This window comes from Oncorhynchus mykiss, chromosome 2, assembly GCF_013265735.2.
Source record: "Oncorhynchus mykiss isolate Arlee chromosome 2, USDA_OmykA_1.1, whole genome shotgun sequence".
Classification (NCBI taxonomy): domain Eukaryota; kingdom Metazoa; phylum Chordata; class Actinopteri; order Salmoniformes; family Salmonidae; genus Oncorhynchus; species Oncorhynchus mykiss.
The window spans coordinates 58,894,323-58,921,821 of record NC_048566.1 but is presented as its reverse complement, the minus strand read 5'-3'; the positions used below and the strand labels follow the sequence as shown (position 1 = coordinate 58,921,821).

The 27,499-nt window shown below is 42.1% G+C and overlaps 1 protein-coding gene across 2 annotated transcripts in view; it reads right to left on the bottom strand.

Moving 5' to 3' along the window:
* LOC110492721 (chemokine-like protein TAFA-5) overlaps positions 1–27,499 on the bottom strand; it is a 235,985-nt gene that overhangs the window by 111,546 nt on the left and 96,940 nt on the right. For both annotated transcript variants that reach the window (XM_021567187.2, XM_036951914.1), the window contains exon 2: positions 22,230–22,379. In XM_021567187.2, coding sequence (XP_021422862.1) covers positions 22,230–22,379 — 150 coding nt within the window. The remainder of the gene's footprint in view (positions 1–22,229; positions 22,380–27,499) is intronic.

Genomic DNA, 27,499 nt, shown 5'->3' with positions numbered 1-27,499 from the left:
ATATTGTGGTCCATCAATGATTCCCTGGGTTCAAAACCCCCGAGCTGACAAGGTACAAATCTGTCGTTCTGCCCCTGAACAGGCAGTTAACCCACTGTTCCTAGGCCGTCATTAAAAATAAGAATTTGTTCTTAACTGACTTGCCTAGTTAAATAAAGGTAAAATAAAAAATAAATAAAAAATTGCCAACCAATTTACTGAGTTTGAGACATTTTTACAAAAACAAAGTATTGTTACCGTAAGATTGGTGTAAAGCTGGTAGAATCTTATGTTAAAAATGTAACAATCATTCACAGATGCCATGGCTGCCAAAAGTGCTTCCACTAAGTATTAACTGTGAAGACATACGCAATCATGAAATCTTAGGTTTTTATTTTATTTATTTGGACAATTTTCTATAATTATATTTCACTTTGAAAATGTGGAGCAGGTTGTGTAGACCTGTATGAAAGCAAATCCAATGAATCCATTTTTAGATTAAATTGTAAGGCAGCAAAATGTAGACTCTGTAAGGGGTGTGCAGACTTTCACTAAGTACTGTATATACACTTAATTGGCATACATAATTTGCAACACTGAATAAATCCTTTAACACAATACCTTTTCAATTATTGATTTGTATTCATGCCATTTGTTTGTGTCTAATTCCTGTTACCCATGCAAAGAAGCTAAGCTCATCTGTGTTATGATAGTGAAAATGTTGGCGTCTGTTTATAGCGCTTGGCTCATGAGTCTATGCTGATTGATTTGGATCCATTGAGAGGTCTCTCTGGGAAAGGGGGTCACAGGGGAAATAATCTGCCATGATGCTACAGTACATATTCATTCACACATCATTTATCCTTTCTACTTGTAGATATCATCTATAATAATTTGTCTTTTTGCCACCCCTCACTTATTTCTCCTTATGGGTTTGTCGCTGCGGTAATGAAACACACTTTGTGAGCCCCCCAACTCTGTATATGCCATGAACACCTCCTTATGAAAATTGCCTGGAGTGACAGAAGGAAAGGAGGTGCACTTTTTTATATGGCCCCAGACCAGATGGATGTTGTGTGGGATAATGATACATACAGTGCCTTGCGAAAGTATTCGGCCCCTTTGAACTTTGCGACCTTTTGCCACATTTCAGGCTTCAAACATAAAGATATAAAACTGTATTTTTTTGTGAAGAATCAACAACAAGTGGGACACAATCATGAAGTGGAACGACATTTATTGGATATTTCAAACTTTTTTAACAAATCAAAAACTGAAAAATTGGGCGTGCAAAATTATTCAGCCCCTTTACTTTCAGTGCAGTAAACTCTCTCCAGAAGTTCAGTGAGGATCTCTGAATGATCCAATGTTGACCTAAATGACTAATGATGATAAATACAATCCACCTGTGTGTAATCAAGTCTCTGTATAAATGCACCTGCACTGTAATAGTCTCAGAGGTCCGTTAAAAGCGCAGAGAGCATCATGAAGAACAAGGAGCACACCAGGCAGGTCCGAGATACTGTTGTGAAGAAGTTTAAAGCCGGATTTGGATACAAAAATATTTCCCAAGCTTTAAACATCCCAAGGAGCACTGTGCAAGCGATAATATTGAAATGGAAGGAGTATCAGACCACTGCAAATCTACCAAGACCTGGCCGTCCCTCTAAACTTTCAGCTCATACAAGGAGAAGACTGATCAGAGATGCAGCCAAGGGGCCCATGATCACTCTGGATGAACTGCAGAGATCTACAGCTGAGGTGGGAGACGCTGTCCATAGGACAACAATCATCGTATATTGCACAAATCTGGCCTTTATGGAAGAATGGCAAGAAGAAAGCCATTTCTTAAAGATATCCATAAAAAGTGTTGTTTAAAGTTTGCCACAAGCCACCTGGGAGACACACCAAACATGTGGAAGAAGGTGCTCTGGTCAGATGAAACCAAAATTGAACTTTTTGGCAACAATGCAAAACGTTATGTTTGGCGTAAATGCAACACAGCTGAACACACCATCCCCACTGTCAAACATGGTGGTGGCAGCATCATGGTTTGGGCCTGCTTTTCTTCAGCAGGGACAGGGAAGATGGTTAAAATTGATGGGAAGATGGATGGAGCCAAATACAGGACCATTCTGGAAGAGAACCTGATGGAGTCTGCAAAAGACCTGAGACTGGGACGGAGATTAGTCTTCCAACAAGACAATGATCCAAAACATAAAGCAAAATCTACAATGGAATGGTTCAAAAATAAACATATCCAGGTGTTAGAATGGCCAAGTCAAAGTCCAGACCTGAATCCAATCGAGAATCTGTGGAAAGAACTGAAAACTGCTGTTCACAAATGCTCTCCATCCAACCTCACTGAGCTTGAGCTGTTTTGCAAGGAGGAATGGGAAAAAATGTCAGTCTCTCGATGTGCAAAATTGATAGAGACATACCCCAAGCGACTTACAGCTGTAATCGCAGCAAAAGGTGGCGCTACAAAGTATTAACTTAAGGGGGCTGAATCATTTTGCACGCCCAATTTTTCAGTTTTTGATTTGTTGAAAAAGTTTGAAATATCCAATAAATGTCATTCCACTTCATGATTGTGTCCCACTTGTTGATTCTTCACAAAAAAATACAGTTTTATATCTTTATGTTTGAAGCATGAAATGTGGCAAAAGGTCGCAAAGTTCAAGGGGGCCGAATACTTTCGCAAGGCACTGTATATGTCCTCATTGTCAACATTCCCAAGGACGAAGGTCTGCTCACCTAATATTCCAACGTGTTTTGGGACATAATTTGCCGATAACAAAAGAGCATAATTGTAGGCTGTAAAGACAAAAGTACAGGCAACAACTTCCCAGTTACACAGCTGGTTGAAACAGTCGTGTTGTGTGACTTTGCAGACAGGTTTGCCATCAGAGCTGAAAAGGACAGGACAAGGGACTGCCAGTTTTTCAATCAAGTGTCAACTCCCTCCCTGGGATACAATGCTGTATACATCTTTAATTGATTGAATACTGGCAACAGTAAAAGTAAGATATTCAAGAAAATAGTTTCCCCAGAAACTTCACTAAACAACAACACTAAATAAATGTCAAAAGTCCACTACATTACAATAACACAGAAAGTAATCAAAAGGCAGGTCATAATTTGGCTATTTGTGTTACAGCAGAGTGCCTGCTGAATGAGATCCATATGTAAACATCATTTAGCTGTACACTAGGCTTTTTCTGAAAAATACCATCTCTGTGATGTCGCTAATGGCCTAACAAACAATATCGTTCCATATTCCAAATGACTAGAAACTGTAGGGAGTCTCCTCATATTGTCTAAACATAATCACATGAAAGGACTAAGACCTTAGCTTATTTTCAATAGAGAGATAAAATCCTCAAATCCTGCCTTGTGTGCAGTGCTATCAGACCATTATCTTACTGCCCCGAAGAGTCAACATGCTTCTCTCCATGTCACATTTTAAGCACTTCCAAAGATCCTCTCTGAAGATTGCTAAATTAATTGAAAAAACATGTCAAAATGACAAATGACAGCAATACAAGTGTGCATGTGTGTAATCTTTCCCAAAGCGCAAGCATGTGTAGCTTTGTAATAAAATCAAATCAAATTTTATTTGTCACATGCACCAAATACAAGACCTTACCGTGAAATCCTTACTTACAAGCTCTTAACCAACAATGCAGTTGTATGAAAATAGAGTTAAGTAAATATTTACTAAATAAACTAAAGTGAAAAATATAACAAAAGTTATACAAAATAACAATAATGAGGCTATATACAGGGGTTACCAGTACTGAGTCAACGAGGGTACAGGTTAGTTCAGGTCATTTGTACATGTAGGTAAAGTGACTATGTATAGATAATAAACAGTGAGTAGCAACAGTGTGGGGGATGTCAATGCAAATAGTCTGGGTGGCCATTTGATTAATTGTTCAGCAGTCTTATGGCTTGGGGATAGAAGCTGTTAAGGAGTATTTTGGACCTAGACTTGGTGCTCTGGTATCGCTTGCCGTGTGGTAGCAGAGAGAGCAGTCTATGACTTGGATGACTGGAGTCTTTGTCAGAGGAAGGCCCAAAATCTTGTCACCGCCTAGTATATACTGTAGGTCCTGGACGGCAGGAAGCTTGGCCCCATTGATGTACTGGGCTGTATGCACTGCCCTCTGTAGCGCCTTAAGGTTGGATGCTGAGCAGTTGCCATACCAGGTGGTGATGCAACCGGTCAGGATGCTATCGATGGTGCAGCTGTAGAATTTTTTGAAGATCTGGGGACCCATGCCAAATCTTTTCAGTCTCCTGAGGGGGAAAAGGCGTTGCCATGCCCTATTCACAACTCTATTGGTGTGTTTAGACCATGATAGTTTGTTGGAGATGTGGACACCAAGGACCTTGAAACTCTCAACACACTCCACTACAGCCCCATCAATGTGAATAGGGGCATGTTTGGCCCTCCCTTTCCTGTAGTCCACGATCCTCTCTTTTGTTTTGCGTACGTTGAGGGAAAGGTTGTTGTCCTGGCACCAGGCCAGGTCTCTGACCTCCTCCCTATAGGCTATTTCATCATTGTCAGTGATCAGGCCTACTAGCGTTGTGTTGTCAGCAAATTTAATGGTGTTGGAGTCGTGCTTGGCCATACAGTCAACGGTTGAACAGGGAGTACAGGAGGGGACTAAACACGCACCCCTGAGGAGCCCCCGTGTTGAGGATCAGCATGTCTGATGTGTTGTTACCTATCCTTACCACCTGGGGATCGTCCGTCAGGAAGTCCAGGATCCAGTAGCAGAGGGAGGCATTTAGTCCCAGGGTCCTAAGCTTAGTGATGAGCTTTGTGGGCACTATGATGTTGAACGCTGAGCTGTAGTCAATGAACAGGACTCTCACATAGGTGTTCCTTTTGTCCAGGTGGAAAAGGGCAGTGTGGAGTTCAAATTAATTTGCGTCATCTGTGGATCTGTTGGGGCGGTATGTGAATTGGAGTGGGTCTAGGATTTCCGGGATGAGGGTGTTGATGTGAGCCATGACCTGCCTATCAAAGCACTTCATGGTTACCGATGTGAGTGCTACGGGGGGTAGTCATTTAGGCAGGTTACCTTCGCTTTCTTGAGCACAGGGACTATGGTGGTCCTGCTTGAAACATGTAGGCACTACAGACTCAGTCAGGAAGAAGTTGAAAATATTAGTGAAGACACTTGCCAGTTTGTCTGCGCTTGCTCTGAGTACACGTCCTGGTGATCCGTCTGGCCCCGAGCGTGATCACACAGTCGTCCAGAACAGCTGGTGCTTTCATGCATGCTTCATTGTTGCTTGCCTCGAAGAGAACATAAAGGGCATTTAGACCATCTGGTAGGCTTGTGTCACTGGGCAGCTCGTGGTTGGGTTTACCGTTGTAGTATGTAATAGTTTGCCAGACCTGACACATCCGACGAGCGTCAGCACCGGTGTAGTAGGATTCAATCTTAGTCCTGTATTGAGGCTTTGCAGTTTGATGGTTCGATTGAGGGCATAGCGGAATTTCTTATAAGCGTCCGGATTAGTGTCCCACTCCTTGAAAGTGGCAGCTCTAGCCTTTAGCTCGGTGTGGATGTTGCCTGTAATCCATGACTTCTGGTTGGGATATGTACGTACGGTCACTGTGGGGATGACGTCATTGAAACCCTGGCCTTGAAAGCCAAAAATGCTATCACTGCTATCGATGCTCAAGGTTCACTCATCTTAAATGCTCAATTGTTGTTCAGTTTTTAACGCTTTATTCAGTATGACAATTTGCCTGTAAATAAAATATGGTGGGGATTCTTATAGACAGATGTTAGAGTATATGTCTGTACATTACTTTTTTGCATCTATGCTCACTGGTTTAGCAGAGAAATTATACAGCAAATTATCCATGGTTAAATCAAAATCTAAAGTGATAAATGTACTGTAATACTGGTCCAATGTCTATATGGGTCCACACTTTCAGTGTTAAAGGTCCTGAAGAGTCATTCTGAAAAGTACTTTTTCTCTCATGGGTAACTACCAAGAAGTTTGAAAAGACAGGCCGGAGTGGTCGGGAAGCTTACATGCATAAACTCGACTGACAGCTCTTTGAAACACCTATGTCAAGCAACTTGGATGCAGCGAACAGTGATGCAGTAAATCATCTAAAATACATTTGGTGATACACAAAGAAACTCAAACATCAAAATGTCATCAATTATATAATTTTAAAAATACATATACATCTCCAGTTTTGGCATGTCACTGATGATGCTGTTCACAGCAGCACAGATGCATGTGTTGACCTGAAAATTGCATCAGAGTTTTGTCCTCATTTTGTTCCATGCTGGCTGAAGACCTAGCTAGTCAGTCACTAGCTAACACCAGACACATATGAAAGGGGAAACATATACACTGAGTGTACAAAACCTTCAAAATATTGAGTTGCACCCAGAACAGCCTCAATTCATTGGGTCATGAACTCTACAAGGTGTCAAAAGCTTTCCACAGAGATTCTGGATGATGTTGACTCCAATGCTTTCTGCAGTTGTGTCACGTTGGCTGGACGTCCTTTAGGTTGAGTACCATTCTTGAAACATATGGGAAACTGTTGAGCTTGTAAAATCCAACAGCACTGCAGTTCTTGACACACTCAAACCGGTGTGCCTGGCATCTACTGTACTACATTATGCAGTGCAATATGCAAAACTGCAGCATCCCACAAATTGAAATAAATGTAAAACAGGATGTTATTACACATGTGCATTTAAAGTATAACTTTTTTAATGTATATAAACAAAGTGCATATAAATGTAACAATTCAAACAAATACAATCTGAGCAACTGTCACGACTTCCGCCGAAGTCGGTTCCTCTCCTTGTTCGGGCGGCGTTCGGCGATCGACGTCACCGGCTTTCTAGCCATCGCAGCTCCATTTTTCATATATCCACTTGTCTTGTCTTGTTTCCATACACATCTAGTTTTCATTTCCCCAATCAATCTACTTGTATTTAACACTCTGTTTCCCATCATGTTTTGTGTGTAATTGTGTTGGGTTATTATGCACTTTACATTTGTCATGTTCCGTGTTTTGAGTGCATTTGATTTATGTAGTGCTCTCATTTTGGAACTAAAATAAAAGTATGTCTGTTTACCTCACGCTACTCTCCTGCACCTGACTTCACCTCTTATACACACGATTGACAGAATTACACACCTCCAATGGAGTCAGCAGGAGCAGGTACCCCAGTTAGAGGAGTCGAGGAGCACGTCCAGGAACATTCGGCCATGTTACATCATCTTGGTGCCATGATGGATCGAGTTGTCCAGACCATGGACCGCTGGGAGAGACAGGAAGTCTCTCCAGTGCCTCGACCAGCACAACTGGGGTTGTCTCCACCCGTTCCATCCGGAGAGAATTCCAGTGGGATCCGTCTCTCCCCTCCCAGGGAGTATGATGGAACGGCAGCACAGTGCTAGGGATTCTTGTTACAACTTTATCTCTACCTGGCCACTGTGCACCCAGCTCCCTCAGGAGGGGAGAGAGTGGCCGCCCTCGTCTCCTGCCTCACAGGAAGAGCGCTGGAGTGGGCAAACGCCGTGTGGAGAGAAGGAGACACGGCGCCAGACGACTTCGAGGAGTCCACCCGGCGCTTCAGGGCTGTCTTCGACCATCCACCTGAGGACTGAGCAGCGGGGGAGATGCTCTTCCATTTGAGACAGGGGACGAGGAGGGCCCAGGACTTCGCCATGGATATTCCGGACCTTGGCCGCCGGATCAGTCTGGAACGACAGGGCCCTCATCGACTACTATCGATGCAGTCTACGAGAGGTCGTCCGACATGAGCTGGCCTGCAGGGATTCCACCATTTCCTTTGACCAACTGGTGGATTTGTCCATCCGGTTGGATAACCTGCTGGTCACCCGCGGACGTCCAGAGGGGGCTCTGTCGGTTCCATCGTCAGGCACCCCCGTTCCGGTGCCTATGGAGTTAGGAGGGGCTGCTCATAGAGAGACTGGAGGAGGAGCAATCACGTGCGCCATCTGTGGCCGCAGAGGACACACTGCCATTCGGTGCCGTGTTGGTTCCCCTGGGAGTCGAGGCAACAGGTAGGGCACTCTGGTGTCACCCCAGGTGAGTTTGCACCACACTCATCCAGAGTCCTCTGTTGATCAACTGTTTGTGCCTGTTTGTTTCCCTGAGTTTTCACCACAATCCCAGCAGAAAGGCGCTCGTCGATTCAGGCGCAGCTGGGAATTTTGTCAACAGAGCATTAGCCATTAGGTTAGGGATCCCCATATTTCCTATAGTTAGTCCCTTCCCGGTACACGCTCTAGATAGTCGAACATTAAGGTCCGGGCTAATTAAGGCCATTGTTATGCAGGGCAATCATGGGGAGAGAATTAGTCCCTTTCTCCTTGACTCTCCTGTGTTTCCTGTGGTACTAGGCCTTCCTTGGTTGGCTCTGCATAACCCCACTATTTCCTGGCAACAGAGGGCTCTCACGGGGTGGTCGCGAGAGTGCTCAGGGAGGTGTGAGGGGTTTCCGTTGGTGCTACTATGGTGGAAAGTCCAGACCAGGTCTCCACTGTGCGCATCCCCCCAGAATATGCCGATTTGGCTCTCGCCTTCTGTAAAAAGAAGGCGACTCAATTTCCACCTCTTCGACGGGGTGATTGTAGGATAAATCTCCTGGCAGATGCTGCGCTTCCTAGGAGTCACGTGTATCCCCTGTCGAAAGCGGAGACGGTGGCTATGTATACATATGTCTCTGAATCCCTGCGTCGGGGTACATCCGGCCCTCTACTTCACCCGCCTCCTCAAGTTTATTTTTTGTGAAGAAGGATGGAGGTTTACGCCCGTGCATTGACTATAGAGGTCTCAATCAAATCACGGTGAGGTACAGTTACCCGCTACCTCGTATCGCCACAGCGATTGAGTCAATGCATGGGGCGCGCTTCTTCACAAAACTGGATCTCAGGAGTACGTATAACCTGGTGCATATCCGGGAGGGAGACGAGTGGAAGACAGCGTTCAGTACCACCACAGGGCATTATGAGTAACTCGTCCGGCCGTACGGGTTGATGAATGCTCCATCAGTTTTCCAATCCTTTGTAGACGAGATTTTCAGGGAACTGCACGGGCAGGGTGTAGTGGTGTACAGTGCCTTGCGAAAGTATTCGGCCCCCTTGAACTTTGCGACCTTTTGCCACATTTCAGGCTTCAAACACAAAGATATAAAACTGTATTTTTTTGTGAAGAATCAACAACAAGTGGGACACAATCATGATGTGGAACGACATTTATTGGATATTTCAAACTTTTTTAACAAATCAAAAATTGAAAAATTGGGCGTGCAAAATTATTCAGCCCCTTTACTTTCAGTGCAGCAAACTCTCTCCAGAAGTTCAGTGAGGATCTCTGAATGATCCAATGTTGACCTAAATGACAAATGATGATAAATACAATCCACCTGTGTGTAATCAAGTCTCCGTATAAATGCACCTGCACTGTGATAGTCTCAGAGGTCCGTTAAAAGCGCAGAGAGCATCATGAAGAACAAGGAACACACCAGGAAGGTCCGAGATACTGTTGTGAAGAAGTTTAAAGCCGGATTTGGATACAAAAAGATTTCCCAACCTTTAAACATCACAAGGAGCACTGTGCAAGCGATAATATTGAAATGGAAGGAGTATCAGACCACTGCAAATCTACCAAGACCTGGCCGTCCCTCTAAACTTTCAGCTCATATAAGGAGAAGACTGAACAGAGATGCAGCCAAGAGGCCCATGATCACTCTGGATGAACTGCAGAGATCTACAGCTGAGGTGGGAGACTCTGTCCATAGGACAACAATCAGTCGTATATTGCACAAATCTGGCATTTATGGAAGAGTGGCAAGAAGAAGCCATTTCTTAAAGACATCCATAAAAAGTGTTGTTTAAAGTTTGCCACAAGCCACCTGGGAGACACACCAAACATGTGGAAGAAGGTGCTCTGGTCAGATGAAACCAAAATTGAACTTTTTGGCAACAATGCAAAACGTTATGTTTGGCGTAAAAGCAACACAGCTGAACACACCATCCCCACTGTCAAACATGGTGGTGGCAGCATCATGGTTTGGGCCTGCTTTTCTTCAGCAGGGACAGGGAAGATGGTTAAAATTGATGGGAAGATGGATGGAGCCAAATACAGGACCATTCTGGAAGAAAACCTGATGGAGTCTGCAAAAGACCTGAGACTGGGACGGAGATTTGTCTTCCAACAAGACAATGATCCAAAACATAAAGCAAAATCTACAATGGAATGGTTCAAAAATAAACATATCCAGGTGTTAGAATGGCCAGGTCAAAGTCCAGACCTGAATCCAATCGAGAATCTGTGGAAAGAACTGAAAACTGCTGTTCACAAATGCTCTCCATCCAACCTCACTGAGCTCGAGCTGTTTTGCAAGGAGGAATGGGAAAAAATTTCAGTCTCTCGATGTGCAAAACTGATAGAGACTTACCCCAAGCGACTTACAGCTGTAATCACAGCAAAAGGTGGCGCTACGAAGTATTAACTTAAGGGGGCTGAATAATTTTGCACGCCGAATTTTTCAGCTTTTGATTTGTTAAAAAAGTTTGAAATATCCAATAAATGTCGTTCCACTGTCCCACTTGTTGTTGATTCTTCACAAAAAAATACAGTTTTATATCTTTATGTTTGAAGCCTGAAATGTGGCAAAAGGTCGCAAAGTTCAAGGGGGCCGAATACTTTTGCAAGGCACTGTATATTGATGACATTCTGATTTACACGCACCGAGCATGTGTCCTTGGTGCGCAAGGTACTTGGACGACTGTTGTAGCATGACCTGTACGTCAAGTCTGAGAAATGTCTGTTCTTTCAGCAGGTCGTCTCCTTCCTAGGGTATCGCATTTCCACATTAGGCGTGGAGATGGAGAGTGACTGCATTGCAGCCGAACGGAATTTGCGAGGTGCAGCAATTTTTAGGATTTGCCCCGAGTACATCCGGGCAGCGAGGAGACTGAATCCTCGTCAGGCAAGGTGGGCCATGATCTTTACCCGTTTTGTGTGTACCCTATCCTACAGACCACGTTCCCAGAATAAGAAGGTAGACGCACTGTCCCGGCTGTATGACACAGAGGAGCGGCACATAGATCAGACTCCCATAATCCCGGCCTCCTGCCTGGTAGAGCTGGTCGTGTGGGATCTGGATGCGGACATAGAGCCCGCTCCCCTCCAGTGTCCCGTTGAGCGTATGTACGTTCCGTCTGCTGTCCATGACCAGTTGATCTCTTATGTCTCCTCCTGCTCGGTGTGCCCAGTGTAAGGCTCTGAGACCCCTGCCCAGAGGTAAGTTCCATACCTTACCTGTTCCACAACGACCTTGGTCATATCTGTCAGTGGATTACCTAACGGAACTTCCTCCCTCACAGGGAAATACCGCGATCCTGGTCGTTGTGGATTGTTTTTCTAAGTCCTGTCATCTCCTCCCTCTGCCTGGTCTCCCTACGGCCCTACAGACTGCTGAGGCCCTGTTTACGCATGTCTTCCGTCACTACGGGGTGTCAGATCGGGGTCCCCAGTTCACGTCGAGAGTTTGAAAGGCGTTCATGGAACGTCTGGGGGTCTTGATTAGCCTTACCTCAGGTTTTCACCCAGAGAGTAACGGGCAGGTAGAGAGTCAATCAGGATGTGGGCAGGTTTCTGCGGTCCTATTGCCAGGACCGGCCGGGGGAGTGGGCAGCGTTTGTGCCCTGGGCCGAGATGGCACAGAACTCGCTTCGCCATTCCTCGACTAACCTCTCCCCCTTTTCAGTGCGTATTGGGGTACCAGACGGATGTCAGACCGAGACTCCTGTGGTGGACGACTGGTTTAGGCGTGCGGAGGAGACATGGGAGGTGGCCCGTGTCCATCTCCAGCAAGCCGCGCGTCGCCAGAAAGCCAGCGCGGACTGTCACCACAGTGAGACCCCGGACCGGGTCTGGCTCTCGACCCGTAACCTGCCCCTCCACCTGCCCAGCTGGAAGCTGGGTCCGCAGTTTGTGGGGCCATTTAAAGTCCTGAGGAGGGTGAACGAGGTATGTTATAGATTACAGGGGGGGGGGTTACTGTCATGACTTCCGCCGTCCTTGTTTGGGCGGCGTTCGACGATCGACGTCACCGGCTTTCTAGCCATCGCTGCTCCATTTTTCATATCCATTTGTCTTGTCTTGTTTCCATACACACCTGGTTTTCATTTCCCCAATCAATATACTTGTATTTAACCCTCTGTTTCCCATCATGTTTTGTGTGTAATTGTTTCATGTTATTGTGCTTTCTTATTACGCTCTTTACTTTTGTTATGTACCGTGTTTTGAGCACATTTGATTTATGTAGTGGTCTCGTTTTGGAACTAAAATAAAAGTGCACCTGTTCACCTCACGGAACTCTCCTGCACTTGACTTCGCCTCTTATACACCCGATTGACAACAACATAATAATATAATTTTGCACCATATCAAAGAAAAATAAATAACAATGTTCAAAATTGCAGCATCCCACTTAAAACATGAAACTGGTCCCTCTTTTCTCTCTTCTTTATTGCCATGTTATAACCAGCAGCACACAGCAATGCTGACCATATTTAGCTTTTGTGAGAGATTTGCATTCAGAAATGCAAGCTGCCTTTCGAGAAGACCCTCTCAGAGGGAATGGTTGTGGCCACTATGCAGAGTCTCCCTGTCATGACTTTAGTAAGCCGTGGGTAGACAGAGGCCTTGCTCCTCCACCAGCTCAGAGGATCTGCAGATCTTTGGAGGACCTCCTCCAAATAGGATCGGACCTCCATTATGGCATCTGCTGAGGGATTCCTTCATGCTGCATCCCCAGTTGCTCTCTCCTCAAACAGCATACAAACAGCAGATGTTTGTGGCACTGCTTCTGGTGCTTCTGCTCCATCTGATCTCTCTTCTTCCTGTTGCCCTGGTAGCTGAGCCAGCTGACTGCTGGGGCTGTCCCTCCCTGCTGCTGAGGTTATTCTTTGAAGAGCCTCATCAATCGCTCTGGCATCACTGGGTCCATTTAAATATTTTAATGGCTTTGGTTATGTTAGCTGCATTGTCGCTAACACAACAGATCAATTTTCCATATACTTTCCATTCTCTGGCCACTCAACAGTTCCTCTGCCAAGTTATGAGGTGTGTCTGTCGCTGAACTCAAACATTGAAAGATCTTCAATGAAGTGACATGTAACCGACATGTAAGACGTGGTTACCCTTGATGTCCAGCAGTAAGTGCTAAGGCAAACAGTTGCTTTTTGGACTCTTTCCCGCACTGAAGCCTGTGTGCTCTTGTACAGTTGTGGAATTAGTGATTTTGAAAGGGTTTTCCTGCTTGTAATTGTGCACTTTGGATTTAGATTATTGCTAAAACCTCTGTCCTCCACGATCGAAAATGGCTTGAAATCGGTGGCAATCATTTTAGTCAATGCAATATCAATTTAGCCTTGTTTTGCTACAGACATAGACTATGGCATAAACTGGTCCATAGAAGACTGCGTTGCTGTGGGTCGCGGAGTAGGTCTACTTGGCTGAGTGGATACATCTCCACCACCACTATCACTAGCAGGCCCGCTAGCTTCTCGAAGCTCCGCTACAGCAAGCTTCACAGTTGGGTGCACAGTTCGCATATGCCGGTGTAGGTTGGACGTAGAACCGGCTATATATGAGATTTGGTTTTGGCAAATTCTACACTGTGCTCTAACATTGTCTACATTATTAAAATGCATCCAAATGCTATTGTGCTTCTGACTCATTTTCCAGCTGTTGTTTTCACAGCTGTTAAGTGTGTGACAGTGAGTTGGCTCGGCCCTCCCTCACGCATCTTTGGTTCATTGGTTGGCACTGCGTGTCTGATTGACAGGAACAACAGGTGAGGCTGTTAGTCTGAGCAGACAGAATGAATGTGTGCGCTTGAGCATTTAGACCTATATTGTTTTATATATTTTTTCGTTCTTTGAATTAGTTCATTCTATTAATTTAAATATGATTCATATCTCATTTTTAAAATATTTTTATAAATAGATTTGGCTCTTCTAATATGCGAGCCAGCTCCCAACGTTCACCTACAAGAGCCGGCTCTTAGAGCCGAATCATTCGCGAATGACCCATCACTATTTTACTCTAAATCTGTGCCCTAAAACTCATGTTTATTAGGCCTGCAAGTTACGATGGCTTGCAAACTTGTGTAATTCCTATTGTAATCAACCAGGGTTTGGATATGCAAAATTTTTCTCACCCACATCCTGCATTCAAAATGACTGCCAGGTTGGAAAGATGATGACATGAGGCTACTTATACCATCTAAACTGATACAACCATTTCAGTAACAGGTGGATTAGTTAAAAATATATGTTATTTATATTTGAGTAGCATAAGATTAATTAATCTATGTACATGCAAAACCATAGATATTAAAACAAACACATTTTGAAAATCTACCCGCTGGGAGATATGATAATGACGGCCGTGGTTTTGGTTAAACACTGGTTATTAACACCAACACTTGGGTTCTTTTACAACAATGACTGTTAATTTAACACCTGAATCAACACTATAAATGTTACACTGGCCAATTTGCTGTGTGGTAGAGGATGTGAGACTAATATCACTACAGACAATAATAATTGTAATATGGAGGAAAATAGAGTGAAAGAAATGAAAGAGAATGGGTAAACAATGTGTTGACGACACTGCATAATAATGCATTGCAACCTTCTCCAATTGCATAACTAATTAACTGCAGTCAAGCATCCACATTTGATTAATCTTACAGTATATATAAATTGGTCTGAACCCACCTGAACACCTGCAAACACTTTATCATTGTGTAGATTAATTGTTGCTTTGTGCAAATACTTAGGAAGCATACTCCATGTAAATAACTACATTTATTCAAAGAGGAAATCCTTTAGTCATCACTTCATTCATCAGTATGGTAGGTTCTTCCAGAAAGAAGGTTGCTTGCATGTCGCTTGAGGCATGCATAATAATGAAGAGGAAACACGTGTGTAGTGGCTTCCTTTCCTCTTTACCATAGCCACTGTCCTAGCCTGAAAGCATTTTTTTTTTTTTTGTACGCATACAGTCCACATTCAAGGTTTCCAAACGGCCAAAACATTCAATGAGATCCAGGGATATGGTGCAAAGGTTTATTCTTCTTATATCTAACAAAAAAAAGATTCTATATTTCAAATAAAAGCATAGATTGCTTGGCATGGAAAATACATAATATGACCTGTCTGTATGGTCAAAAGACTATACCGCTCCCGTGTCTAGCTAGGACTTCTACCCTCGAAGGCCCAACTTCCTGCTTTTATCCTAACACACTTACAGCAGTACAATGAAGGTGCAAGAGTTGGGGGGCAAAAACTAAGTTGCACTAATAACAAATGAATATATCTCAATCAAGTGAATATAAATCATAAAAGGTACGTACCTAATTTTTCATCAAATACATTCATATTTAATATATTTACACAAACGTAAATGGAGCTCTGTATGTTCTGTCTTTTATACAAATATGTCCAAATCGGCACTAACAACGTGTAGCTAGCGTTAAACATGCATGGTTTGTACATGTACAGTTGAAGTCAGAAGTTTACATACACCTTAGCCAAATACATTTAACCTCGGTTTTTCACAATTCCTGACATTTAATTCAAGTAAAAATCCCCTGTCTTAGAACAGTTAGGAACACCACTTTATTTTAATAATGTGAAATGTTAGAATAATATTAGAGAGAATTATTTATTTCAGCTTTTATTTCTTTCATCACATTCCCAGTGGGTCAGACGTTTACATACACTCAATTAGTATTTGGTAGCATTGCCTTTAAATAGCTTAACTTGGGTCAAATGTTTCGGGTAGCCTTCCACAAGCTTCCCACAATAAGTTGGGTGAATTTTGACCCATTCCTCCTGACAGAGCTGGTGTAACGGAGTCGGGTTGTTGCCTCCTTGCTCGCACACGCTTTTTCAGTTCTGCCCACACATTTTCTGTAGGATTGAGGTCAGGGCTTTGTGATGGCCACTCAAATAACTTGACTCTTTTGTTCTTAAGCCATTTTGCCACAACTTTGGAAGTATGCTTGGGGTCATTGTCCATTTGGAAGACCCATTTGCGACCCAGCTTTTACTTCCTGTCTGATGTCTTGAGATGTTGCTTCAATATATCCACATAATTTTACTTCCTCATGGCGCCATCTATTTTGTGAAGTGCACCAGTCCCCATGCAGCAAAGCACCCCCACAACATGATGCTGCCACCCCCGTGCTTCACATTTGCGATGGTGTTCTTCGGCTTGCAAGCCTCCACCTTTTTCCTCCAAACATAATGATGGCCATCATGGCCAAACAGTTCTATTTCTGTTTCTCAGAAAAGTACGATTTTTGTCAGTTGCAAACCGGAGTAGTGGCTTCTTCCTTGCTGAGCGCTCTTTCAGGTTATGTCAATATAGGACTCGTTTTACTGTGGGTTTAGATACTTTTGTACCTGTTCCTCCAGCATCTTCACAAGGTCCTTTGCTGTGTTTCTGGGATTGATTTGCACTTTTTGCACCAAAGTACGTTCATCCCCAGGAGACAGAACATGTCTCCTTCCTGACCGGTATGACGGCTGCGTGGTCCCATGGTGTTTATACTTACGTACTATTGTTTTTACAGATGAATGTGGTACCTTTGAAATTGCTCCCAAGGATGCACCAGACTTGTGGAGGTCTACATTTTCTTTTCTGAGGTCTTGGCTGATTTCTTTTGATTTTCCCATAATGTCAAGCAAAGATGCACTGAGTTTGAAGCTAGGCCTTGAAATACATCCACTCCTCCAATTGACTTAAATGTTGTCAATTAGCCTATCAGAAGCTTCTAAAGCCATGACATAATTTCCGGGAATTTTCCAAGCTGTTTAAAGGCACAGTCAACTTAGTGTATGTAAACTTCTGACCCACTGGAAATGTGAATTTTAAGTGAAATGATCAGTCTTTAAAAAATTGTTAGAAAAATGACTTGTGTCATGTACAAAGTAGATGTCCTAACCGACTTGCCAAAACTATAGTTTGTTAACAAGAAATTTGTGGAGAGGTTGAAACACTTATGTTGGAGTAATTAAAACTTGTTTATGTAAACGTACGACTACAACTGTACATACATACATACATACATACATACATACATACATACTACAGTAGAAATGACAACACAATATACAGAAAATAAGGCACTTACTTTGATTGGAATGCACACATGTCCAAAGTTATTATTTGTAAGGAAAACAACAATGAAGGCAATGTGAGCGCCAGCCAGAAAATGTTCCAGGGGAAAAAAGTTTGTGCTAGACTGCACTAATGTCTGCATATTTGATCTGTGTAAACACTGGGGAGGTGATAGGGCTGTCATTGAAGAGATAAGTTTGTCCAGTTCAGTAAAGCCTCAAACACACATTTCCGCAACAGTGAAATGGGCTACTTCTAAGTGAATTAATGAGGAGGCGGAACACACCTCAATTCAAACTTTTGTTAGAAACTTAAACTTGTTAGAAAATCATTTGTGACTTGGTTTGCAGGCAGCGCAGGTTAACAGTCCTGTTGCGTAACAATCACATTTTGGAACAGTGATTGCATTCTGATGTCACGTCTATTAAAATACTGATGCTGGGGCGACCATTAGAGATATTTGGAACTCACGTGTGAAAAAGTAAAACAACATCTACCCTAAGTGGAAAATAATATTACAGGGCTATATTTGCTACATTTTAATGTCAAAATCAGACTCTAGAATATCTTACAAAAAATGTGTTCAATAGAGATTAAGTATTACTTCAATTTTTAAATGCTATACAATCAGAATACATTTTTCTCTCGAGCACATGGGGGAGAAGAGAGTGGCTCGCTCATCAGAGCAACAGGTCCCAGCAAAGGCACAGGTACAGGGGCAGGGCAGACACTTTCATTAAAGGAATCCTAGAGATAATGCACTTTTACTGTTTGACCAAATCATGATTTTAGCAACACCCAGAACTCATTCTGACATTGCTCGTTCTGATATTGTTTGTTCTGTTATTTATCTTTTGGTTGATAATGCGTGTATTGTTATTGTATTGATAGATACCCCTGCAGTGTTGGAGATAAACAACGTGAGCATTTTGCTGCACCTTTCATAAAATCTGCAAATGTGTGTACATGACCAATTAACTTAGATTTTTGATTTGAAACCGTACCCCTATTTTTGCGAGTGAGAGTGATTATTTTACATTTATATTCAAAATAATTATTTCCAAAAATGTACTGTTATACTCTTTATGTACCCTAAAAGGCAATAAACTGTACCATGTGAGATCATTATGTGTACTGTACCTCTTGTCATGACTCTCCTGCGTCAGGATCAAAAAGTGCTAGATCAGCTTGGCAAATGGTTGACAGATAGCCAGACCTGTGCTGTGTGTAGAGAGAGACTTGCCGCCAAAACTTTTTTCTCAAAAAAGTGAACATTGGAACATTATTTCTGACATCCAAATGTTTGGAATGGTGAGTGGGGATCTAAAGAATAATCATGAGATATTGGTTATTATTTTGTGATGTCATTAAAAGTGGGCGCTATTTTAATTTTTGGATAAAAAACGTTCCCGTTTTAAACAAGATATTTTGCCACGAAAAGATGCTCGACTATGCATATAATTGACAGCTTTGGATAGAAAACACGCTGACGTTTCCAAAACTGCAAATATATTGTCTGAGTGCAACAGAACTAATGTTACAGGCAAAACCCAGATAAAAATCCAACCAGGAAGTGCCGCATTTTTTAAAACCGCCTCATGCCAATGACTCCTTATATGGCTGTGAATGGGCCACGAATGAGCTTACATTTTCCACGTATTCCCCAAGGTGTCTACAGCATTGTGAAGTCTTTTTAGGCATTTCCATTGAAGAATAGCCGTAAGGGACCATATTTAGCAAGTGGTCACAAGGTGTCTCCCGCAGAAAATCTTGCGTAAAATACTGGAGGTAGCCATTTTTCCAATAGCTTCTTATGAGAAACCAATTGCCTCGACGGATATATATCGTAAACAACGTTTGCCGTGTTTCTGTCGATATTATGGAGCAAATTTTGAAAAAAAAGTTTGCCGTTATAGTTGTAGCATTTTCCGGTCGATTTCTCAGCCAAGCATGATGAAGAAACGGGAGCTATTTCGCCTACAAAAATTATATTTTTGGAAAAAAGGAACATTTGCTATCTAACTGGGAGTCTCCTGAGTGAAAACATCCGAAGTTCTTCAGAGGTAAATTATTTAATTTGGTTGCTTTTCTTATTATCGTGAAAATGTTGCCTGCTGCCAGCAGAGCTAGCATAGCATTATGCCATGATAAACTTACACAAATGCTTGTCTAGCGTTGGCTGTAATGCATATTTTGAAAATCTGAGATGACAGTGTGATTAACAAAAGGCTAAGCTTGTGTTTGAATATATTTCATTTGCGATTTTCATGAATAGGAAAAGTTTAGGGGTATTTATGTCCGCTGCGTTAAGCTAATTCGTTTGAGGCTATGATTACGCTCCCGGATCCGGGATTGCTAGTCGCAAGTAAGGATGGTGTAACAAAATAACGGTAACTCTGAAATTCTATTTGTCAAGTTTATATCTAAATGTTGTATAAAATATATGATTAAGTATGAGAGTATTTTGGTTAAGATAGAAATGCGATTTTAGTCTTCTAAATGAGATAGTTTCTCATAACTTTGCTCAGTCGGTAACCACGCCCAAGTGAGCGCAAACATTGTGTCGGCGTGATGGAGCACCAGCCTTTTTACCCGAGGATAAAAGCCTTGGTAACGACATTTACATTCAGACCAGAAAACGTGAGAAGGTAGTCGACACGTTTGAAATGCTGAGTCCAGTAGATGGACAGCATGAGCTGAAAGTTACGAATGGTTGAATCTCAAAGACTCAACATGAGGTGAGAAGATAACCTCACCTATCAGACCAGAAAAGTGTGGAGCATTGGCCACACGTTGAAATGGTTATAAACTCTGAACCTCTCAACACAAGTGAAGATAAAGACAAGAAAATGTGACAGTTTACAGCTGTGCATGTAAAAGGATCTAGAACTTGACTATCTACCCGAGAAAGGAAGCAGAAGATCCCATCTCAGACAATCATTGGTGCATCTGAAGAAACATCCCCTATAAGCTGGAAAAACTAAGGAGGACATTGTGACCTCTGATGGACAACCAGAACCTTGCACACATCCAGCCCCTTCCTCATAGAAGGGTTGGTTGGTTTCAACAGAGAGACAACGAACAAAGACACGTAACTACATTGCATTTATTACCCAAACGGGCGGCAGTTCGTGAGCAAAGTATTATAATTACTTTGAGGGTAGTTCCTAAATGTACGATAAGTTTGACTCTTTGCCTCTCCCTCTCCATATGTGTAACACGTGGTCATATCTTGTCAGTCCACTAGGGACTTTTGTCTCATGTAAGTGTGTATGTGTGTTATTATTTAGTTAGAAAAAAAAATATGAAATACATTTGTGTAGAACGGGGTTCTTGCGGATTCAAGAAGTCTGCAACATTCAGAATGAGACTGATATGAGGTAATGATTAATACGTGCCTGTTATTGATATATAATTTATATATCTTCGAGTTTAATTTGGGAGATGGTAACTCATTAAACAACTTCTTCTTGATTAATTTAATCGAGCAACAAAACACAGTTAGTTAATTCGATAAATAACAGTCATCACATTAATGAGTCATGTCACGACAGTATTTCAATCTTGTTCTACCCCAGGGAACAATACTGTACCCTAAGCGTACCTTTATTACCAAGAGTGTATACCAACCACTGCTTTTAGTTGATTCTGTTGAATTCTCTAGTTCCTTCTGAACTTATACACTGAAGGAATGTTTCACTCGTTAGAGTAATTTGCGACTGCAAATGGGAGCTGTTCCTTGTGTGATTAAAAAATACCTTGAGGGTCTTTCAATGAGATCGAGGTCACAGGTGAAACCATTCCATGGCAACATTTCTACAAAGGCAGAAGCAATCTACTCTCTGATTGAGCCTTTCTAAATATAATCCAACTCATTATGAGCAAAAGACAACACTGCATGAAAGATGACACATTTTTTCACATTTTTGTGAAATTTTGGCCCAGATCCTTGCAGTTTGGCTGAAGCAGAGGATTTAAACTGTGATGGATATATGGATTATCTTGTTTGAGATGTGACCTCTGTGGAATGGAGATAGAGGAAAGAGACATTTGTAGCATTTGGTACTGCAGCCTGAGGACTTTGAGAACTGAAGGGAAGATTAAAAATAACTGAAATCTCACTTGTTTTTCTACTGATAGAGTAAACACTGCTCTATGGCTCACCAATGTTTATTTCTGGAACAAACAACAAAAGAAAGTGAGTGCCCGAGCTAAGATGCGACCTGACATAAATACCAAGCCTGCAAAGATGTGCCATGCTCTAGGTAAGTAAAGGTCACCCAAGATGTATTGCCAACATCTTTTTAAACGCAATGACAACCACCAGCCACCTCAGGTGTTAAACCTGTTATTAGGATGTTGTGTTATGTGCTTCACTCAGGTACATGGGTATCATAGCAACAACTGCAGCAGGAAGAGTGTCAAAGGCAAGTTGTCAACAGTAAAGCAGGAAAAACAGGTCACAGCGTTCACAAAATGCCAAAACAAAGTTGAGGGTGCCTAAAATAATCGCTATGGTGCCAGGCAACATTATAGAAAGGATACAAATCACTGGAAAAATGCAAATGTCAGCCTTTTTTGATCCATGGGGGCTTTTTGATCCATGAGGGCTTTTGTCAATAGTCTTTGTAAGTATTGCGCAAAGGGAGAGAAGGTATTTCAACTTGATAAAACATCCAAGTGTTCCCGCTGAAGCACAAAAAGTAATATAAGCACAATGCAACCCCACAGAGAGAGGCAATTCGATGTGCATCCAGCAGCTGCTTTCCAATTCTCCCCAGATGGCACCCAGGACAAGGACAGCAGGTGATGAAATGCAATGCAACACTCCATTCGAGATGCCTAAACCACCTTAACAGAGATAACGGAGTAAACCACAACATCAGAAATGGTCTTAGATGCATAGGGGGTGGTGGCCCAAGAGGCCCTTGAGGAAAGCTCTTTAAGCCCCTCAAAACCCATGTTTCGGGGTTCTCTCTGAAAGTTAAGGATGGAGGTGGATCTTGGTTCTTACCGTCTACACAAGCCGGACTGGCTCTCGTGGTGCCTGCAATCTGACCCTTTTTGCAGGCACACCTCGCCGTCTGTCGTGCTATGGTCCGCCGTGGCTGACTGCTGTCCCGGTCCAGAGTAACTATCTCACAAGTACCTGCTGCCAACTGACCTAAAGACAGGAAGAGCGAAAGGAAATGATGTAAGAGAGAGATAACAATTGTAAGTGAAGTCTATTCTACATGGTGGAATTACCATTTCAAGAAAAATATTTCCAGTGTAGAAACATTTAAGTGAAAGGTTGCATTGAATAGATACAAAGCAACAACATTAACCAACCAATCATTCACCACCAATCAACCATTCACCACCAACTAATAACAAAGGTCCTTTCCAGTTACCTTTCCCCTCACCTCCTATAGGCTAACACCATCTCTGACAACGTCACACGTGATAACATTGCTGATAGAGGATTCCCTAGATATCCATTTATACATCCCAGTCATATTTCAGACTGTTTAATTTCCCTTCCTCAGTGCATGGATGAGGTGGACCAGTTGTTTGATTAGACACCAGAGATGTTGATGTATCTAAGTCCTGGGACCTTTTGACCTATCTCCTGATTGGACATTAACCTGTGTGAGTGGACTGGCCCTGGGGCATTCTCCATAGGGACTCAGTGGGTTCTCAGAGTCAGTGATTATAATTTGCAAGCACCGTGGTGTGGTAATTTAATCTGGCCCCAAGTCACAGTGTAGAGGTTCGGGGGAGTTAATTAAGTTTACTGCAGAGACACATTCGGAGTAATAGTGGGCTGTCTAGGATAGTGATTCAAAAGTACAGAGAGAAATGTTCAAGTCTCTCACAGGTTTCCAAGTTAAAAAAGGAGCACAACACATGTGGGCCAGTATCCACAAAGCAAGAGCTGATCTACATATACAGTGCATTCGGAAATTATTTAGACCCCTTACATTTTTCAGAATTTTGTTATGTTAAAGACCTTATTCTAAAATGGATTACATGTATTTATTCCCTAATCAATCTATACACAATACCCCATAATAACAAAGCAAAAACTGTTTTTTTAGACATTTTTGCAAATATATTACAAAAACCCAGTCGGAAATATCACATTTATATACAGTACCAGTCAAAAGTTGGATCACCCTTTTTATTTTTATTTTACTATTTTATACATTGTAGAATAATAGTGAGGATATCAAAACTATAAAATAACACATATGGAAGCATGTAGTAACCAAAACAGCGTCAAAAAAATCAATACACATTTTACATTTTAGATTCATAAAAGTAGCCACCCTTTGCCTTGATGACAGCTTTGCACACTCTTGGCATTCTCTAAACAAGCTTCAGCTGGAATGCTTTCTCAGCAGTCTTGGAGTTCCCACATATGCCGACCGCTTGTTGGCTGCTTTTCCTTCAATCTACGGTCCAACTCATCGCAAACCATCTCACTTGGGTTGAGGTTGGGTGATTATGGAGGCCAGGTCATCTGATGCAGCACTCCATGACTCCTGTGGCGGCAGCTAGCCAAGTGGTTAGAGCGTTGGACTTGTAACCGAAAGGTTGCAAGATCAAATGCCCGAACTGACAAGGTAAAAATCTAGGTAAAAAGGTACAAATTGTCATTCTGCCCCTGAACCAGGCAGTTAACCCACTGTTTCTAGGCTGTCATTGAAAATAAGAATTTGTTCTTAACTGACTTACCTAGTTAAATAAAGCAAAACATTTTTTTTTAAACTATCCTTCTTGGTCCAATAGCCCTTACACAGCCTGAAGGTGTGTTGGGTCATTGTCCTATTGAAAAACAAATGATAGTCCCAATAAGTGCAAACCAGATGGGATGGTGTATCGCTGTAGAATGCTGTGGTAGCCATGCTGGTTAAGTGTGCCTTGAATTCTGAAAAAATTATTGACAGTGTCACCAACAAAGCACATCACACCTCCTCCTCCACGCTTCACGGTGGGAACCACACATGCGGAGATCATCTGTTCACCTACTCTGCATCTCACAAAGACATGGTGGTTGGAACCTAAAATCTCAAATTTGGACTCCTCAGACCAAAAGACAGATTGCCACTTGTCTAATGTCCATTGCATTTCTTGGCCCAAGGAAGTCTCTTCTTCTTATTGGTGTCCTTTAGAAGTGGTTTCTTTGCAGCAATTTCACCATGAAGGCCTGATTCACGCAGTCTCCTCTGAACATTTTATGTTGAATTGTGTCTGTTACTTGGTCTCTGTTAAGTATTTATTTGGGCTGCGATTTCTGAGGCTGGTAACTCTAATGAACGTACCCTCTGCAGCAGAGGTCACTCTGGGTCTTCCTTCCCTGTGGCGGTCCTCATGAGAGCCAGTTTCTACATAGCTGTCACGTTCTGACCTTAGTTCTTTTATTTAGGTCTTTGTTTTAGTATGGTCAGGGCGTGAGTTAGGTGGGTTGTCTATGTTCGTTTTTCTATGTTCGTTTTTGAGTTTGACCTGGTATGGTTCTCAATCAGAGGCAGGTGTCGTTAGTTGTCTCTGATTGAGAATCATACTTAGGTAGCCTTTTTCCACCTGTGTTTCGTGGGTGTTTGTTTTCTGTTTTGTGTATGTCACCTTACAGAACTGCTTCCTTTCATTCGCCGTTGTTATCTTGTTTAGTGTTCTCTGTTTAACAAATATGAACATGGACACCATACCACGCTGCATATTGGTCCGATCTTGACTACTCATCCTCAGATGACGAGGAGAACCATTACAATAGCGCTTGATGGTTTTTGCGACTGCACTTTAAGAATTTTTCAAAATTCTTCAAATGTTCTTTATTGACTGACCTTCAGCTTAAAGTAAAGTAATGTTGGAGTGTCATTTTTCTTTGCTTATGTGAGCTGTTCTTGGTATTTTACCAAATAGGGCCATCTTCTGTATACCACCCCTACAATGTCACAACACAACTGACTGGCTCAAACGCATTAAGAAGGAAAGACATTTCACAAATGAACCTTTATCAGGGTACACCTGTTAATTGAAATGCATTCCAGGTGACTAGCTCAGGAAGCTGGTTGATAGAATGCCAAGAGTGCGCAAAGCTGTGGCTACTATGAATAATCTCAAATATAAAATACACTTTTGGTTACTACATGATTCCATATGTGTTATTTCATAGTTTATGTATTCACATTTTTTTTTACAGTGTATAAAATAGAGAAAAACCCTGTAATGAGTAGGTTTGTGTATACATTTTTGACTGGTACTGTAAGTATTCAGACCCTTTACTCAGTACTTTGTTGAAGCACCTTTGGCAGCGATTCCAGTCTTGATCTTCTAGGGTATGATGCTACAAGCTTGACACACCTGTATTTGGGGAGTTTCTCCCATTCTTCTCTGCAGATCCCCTCAAACTCTGTCAGGTTGGATGGTGAGCTTCACTGCACAGTTATTTTCAGGTCTCTCCAGAGATGTTCGATCGGGTTCAAGTCCGGGCTCTGGCTGGGGCGCTCAAGGACATTCAGAGACTTAACGCAGAAGTGACTTTGGGACATCTTGGCTGGGTCGCTGTCTCATTGGAAGGTGTGCCTTCACCACAGTCCGAGGTACTGAGCGATCTGGAGAAGGTTTTCATCAAGGATCTCTTGTGCTTTTCTCCATTCATCTATGCCTCGATCCTGACTAGTCTCCCAGTCCCTGACACCGAAAAAACATCCCCACAGCATAATGCTGCCACCACCATGCTTCACCGTAAGGATGGTGCCAGGTTTCCTCCAGACATGACGCTTGGCATTCACGCCAAAGAGTTCAATCTTGGTTTCATCAGACCAGAGAATCTTGTTTCTCCAAGCGGGCTATCATGTGCCTTTTACTGAGGAGTGGCTTCCATCTGGCCACTCTATGATAAAGTATTGATTGGTGGAGTGCTGCAGAGATGACTGTCCTTCTGGAAGTTTCTCCCATCTCTGTCTGAGTGACCATAGCTTCTTGGTCACCTCCCCGACCAATGACCTTCTCCCCTCAATTGCTCAGTTTGGCCTGGCAGCAAGCTCTAGGAAATGTCTTGGTGGTTCGAAGCTTTTTCCATTTAAGAATGATGGGATGGAGGCCACTGTGTTTGTTTGGAACCTTCAATTCTGCAAACATTTCTTGTCACCCTTCCCCAGAGCTGTGCTTTGACACAATCCTTTCTCAGCGCTCTAAGGAGAATTCCTTCGATCTCATGCTTGGTTTTGGCTCTGACATGCACTGTCAAATGTGGGACCTTATATAGACAGGTGTTTGCCTTTCCAAATCATGTCCAATGAATTGAATTTACCACAGGTGGACTCCAATGAAGTTAGAAATAGCTCAAGTATGATCAATGGAAACAGGATGCACCTGAGCTAAAATTCAAGTGTCATTGCAAAGGATCTGAATAGTTATGAAAATAAGGTATCTGTTTTCTATTTTTAATACATTTGCAAAAAAAATCAAAAAACCTGTTTTCACTTTGTCATTACGGGGTATTCTGTGTAAATTGCTGAGGAAATGTTTGATTTATTCCATTTTAGAATAAGTCTAATGTAACAAAATGTGGAAAAAGTCAAGGTCTGAATACTTTTCAAATGCACTGTAAATACATTGGAATTGGCCTTCCATACAACGCAGTTCCAAGACATTGTATTTGACTTGTTTTACACCTGTTAGTACACTGTAAAAAAAATCAATGCCTAACTCATTAAAGAAATTGACTAGTGCTACATTTACAAAGGTCACTAGAACTCAAAAAAAAAAAAAAAGTGGTACTATGTCAATAAGATTTCTTATTACTTAATGTTTTTGAGTACTGTTAACAACTTTTAGGTTATTGAGGAAATCATTTTGTATTTGTGTTCTGCTAATCTAAATGATTGAGTTTTTACAAGTTATGATTATTTAATAGGCAATGTAACATTTATTAACAAGTTGTTCTTACTTGATTCTATTACGTTTTATGTCTTTACTTAAAATCATAAGGTAGTAGTCATAAACACCTGATTTGGTTGTGCTGATAGAGGTATTCTTTTTTTGCAAGTTATGAATACGTAATAGTGTCACGTGGTACACAATGTTGTATGTACGTTTTGAAGAAATAAAAGTATATTTCTAAAAGAGTATTAAGCCGTTTATTGCGTGATGAGGTGCAATTGCTCAATGGGAACAGATATATAAAAACGTTTGGACAAACCGATGTTCAATAATGAGACGTTCTTAATGATAGAGCCTCACGCATCACTCTAAAACACTTACAGTTCTACCACCAGTTATTGTTAGAGGAAT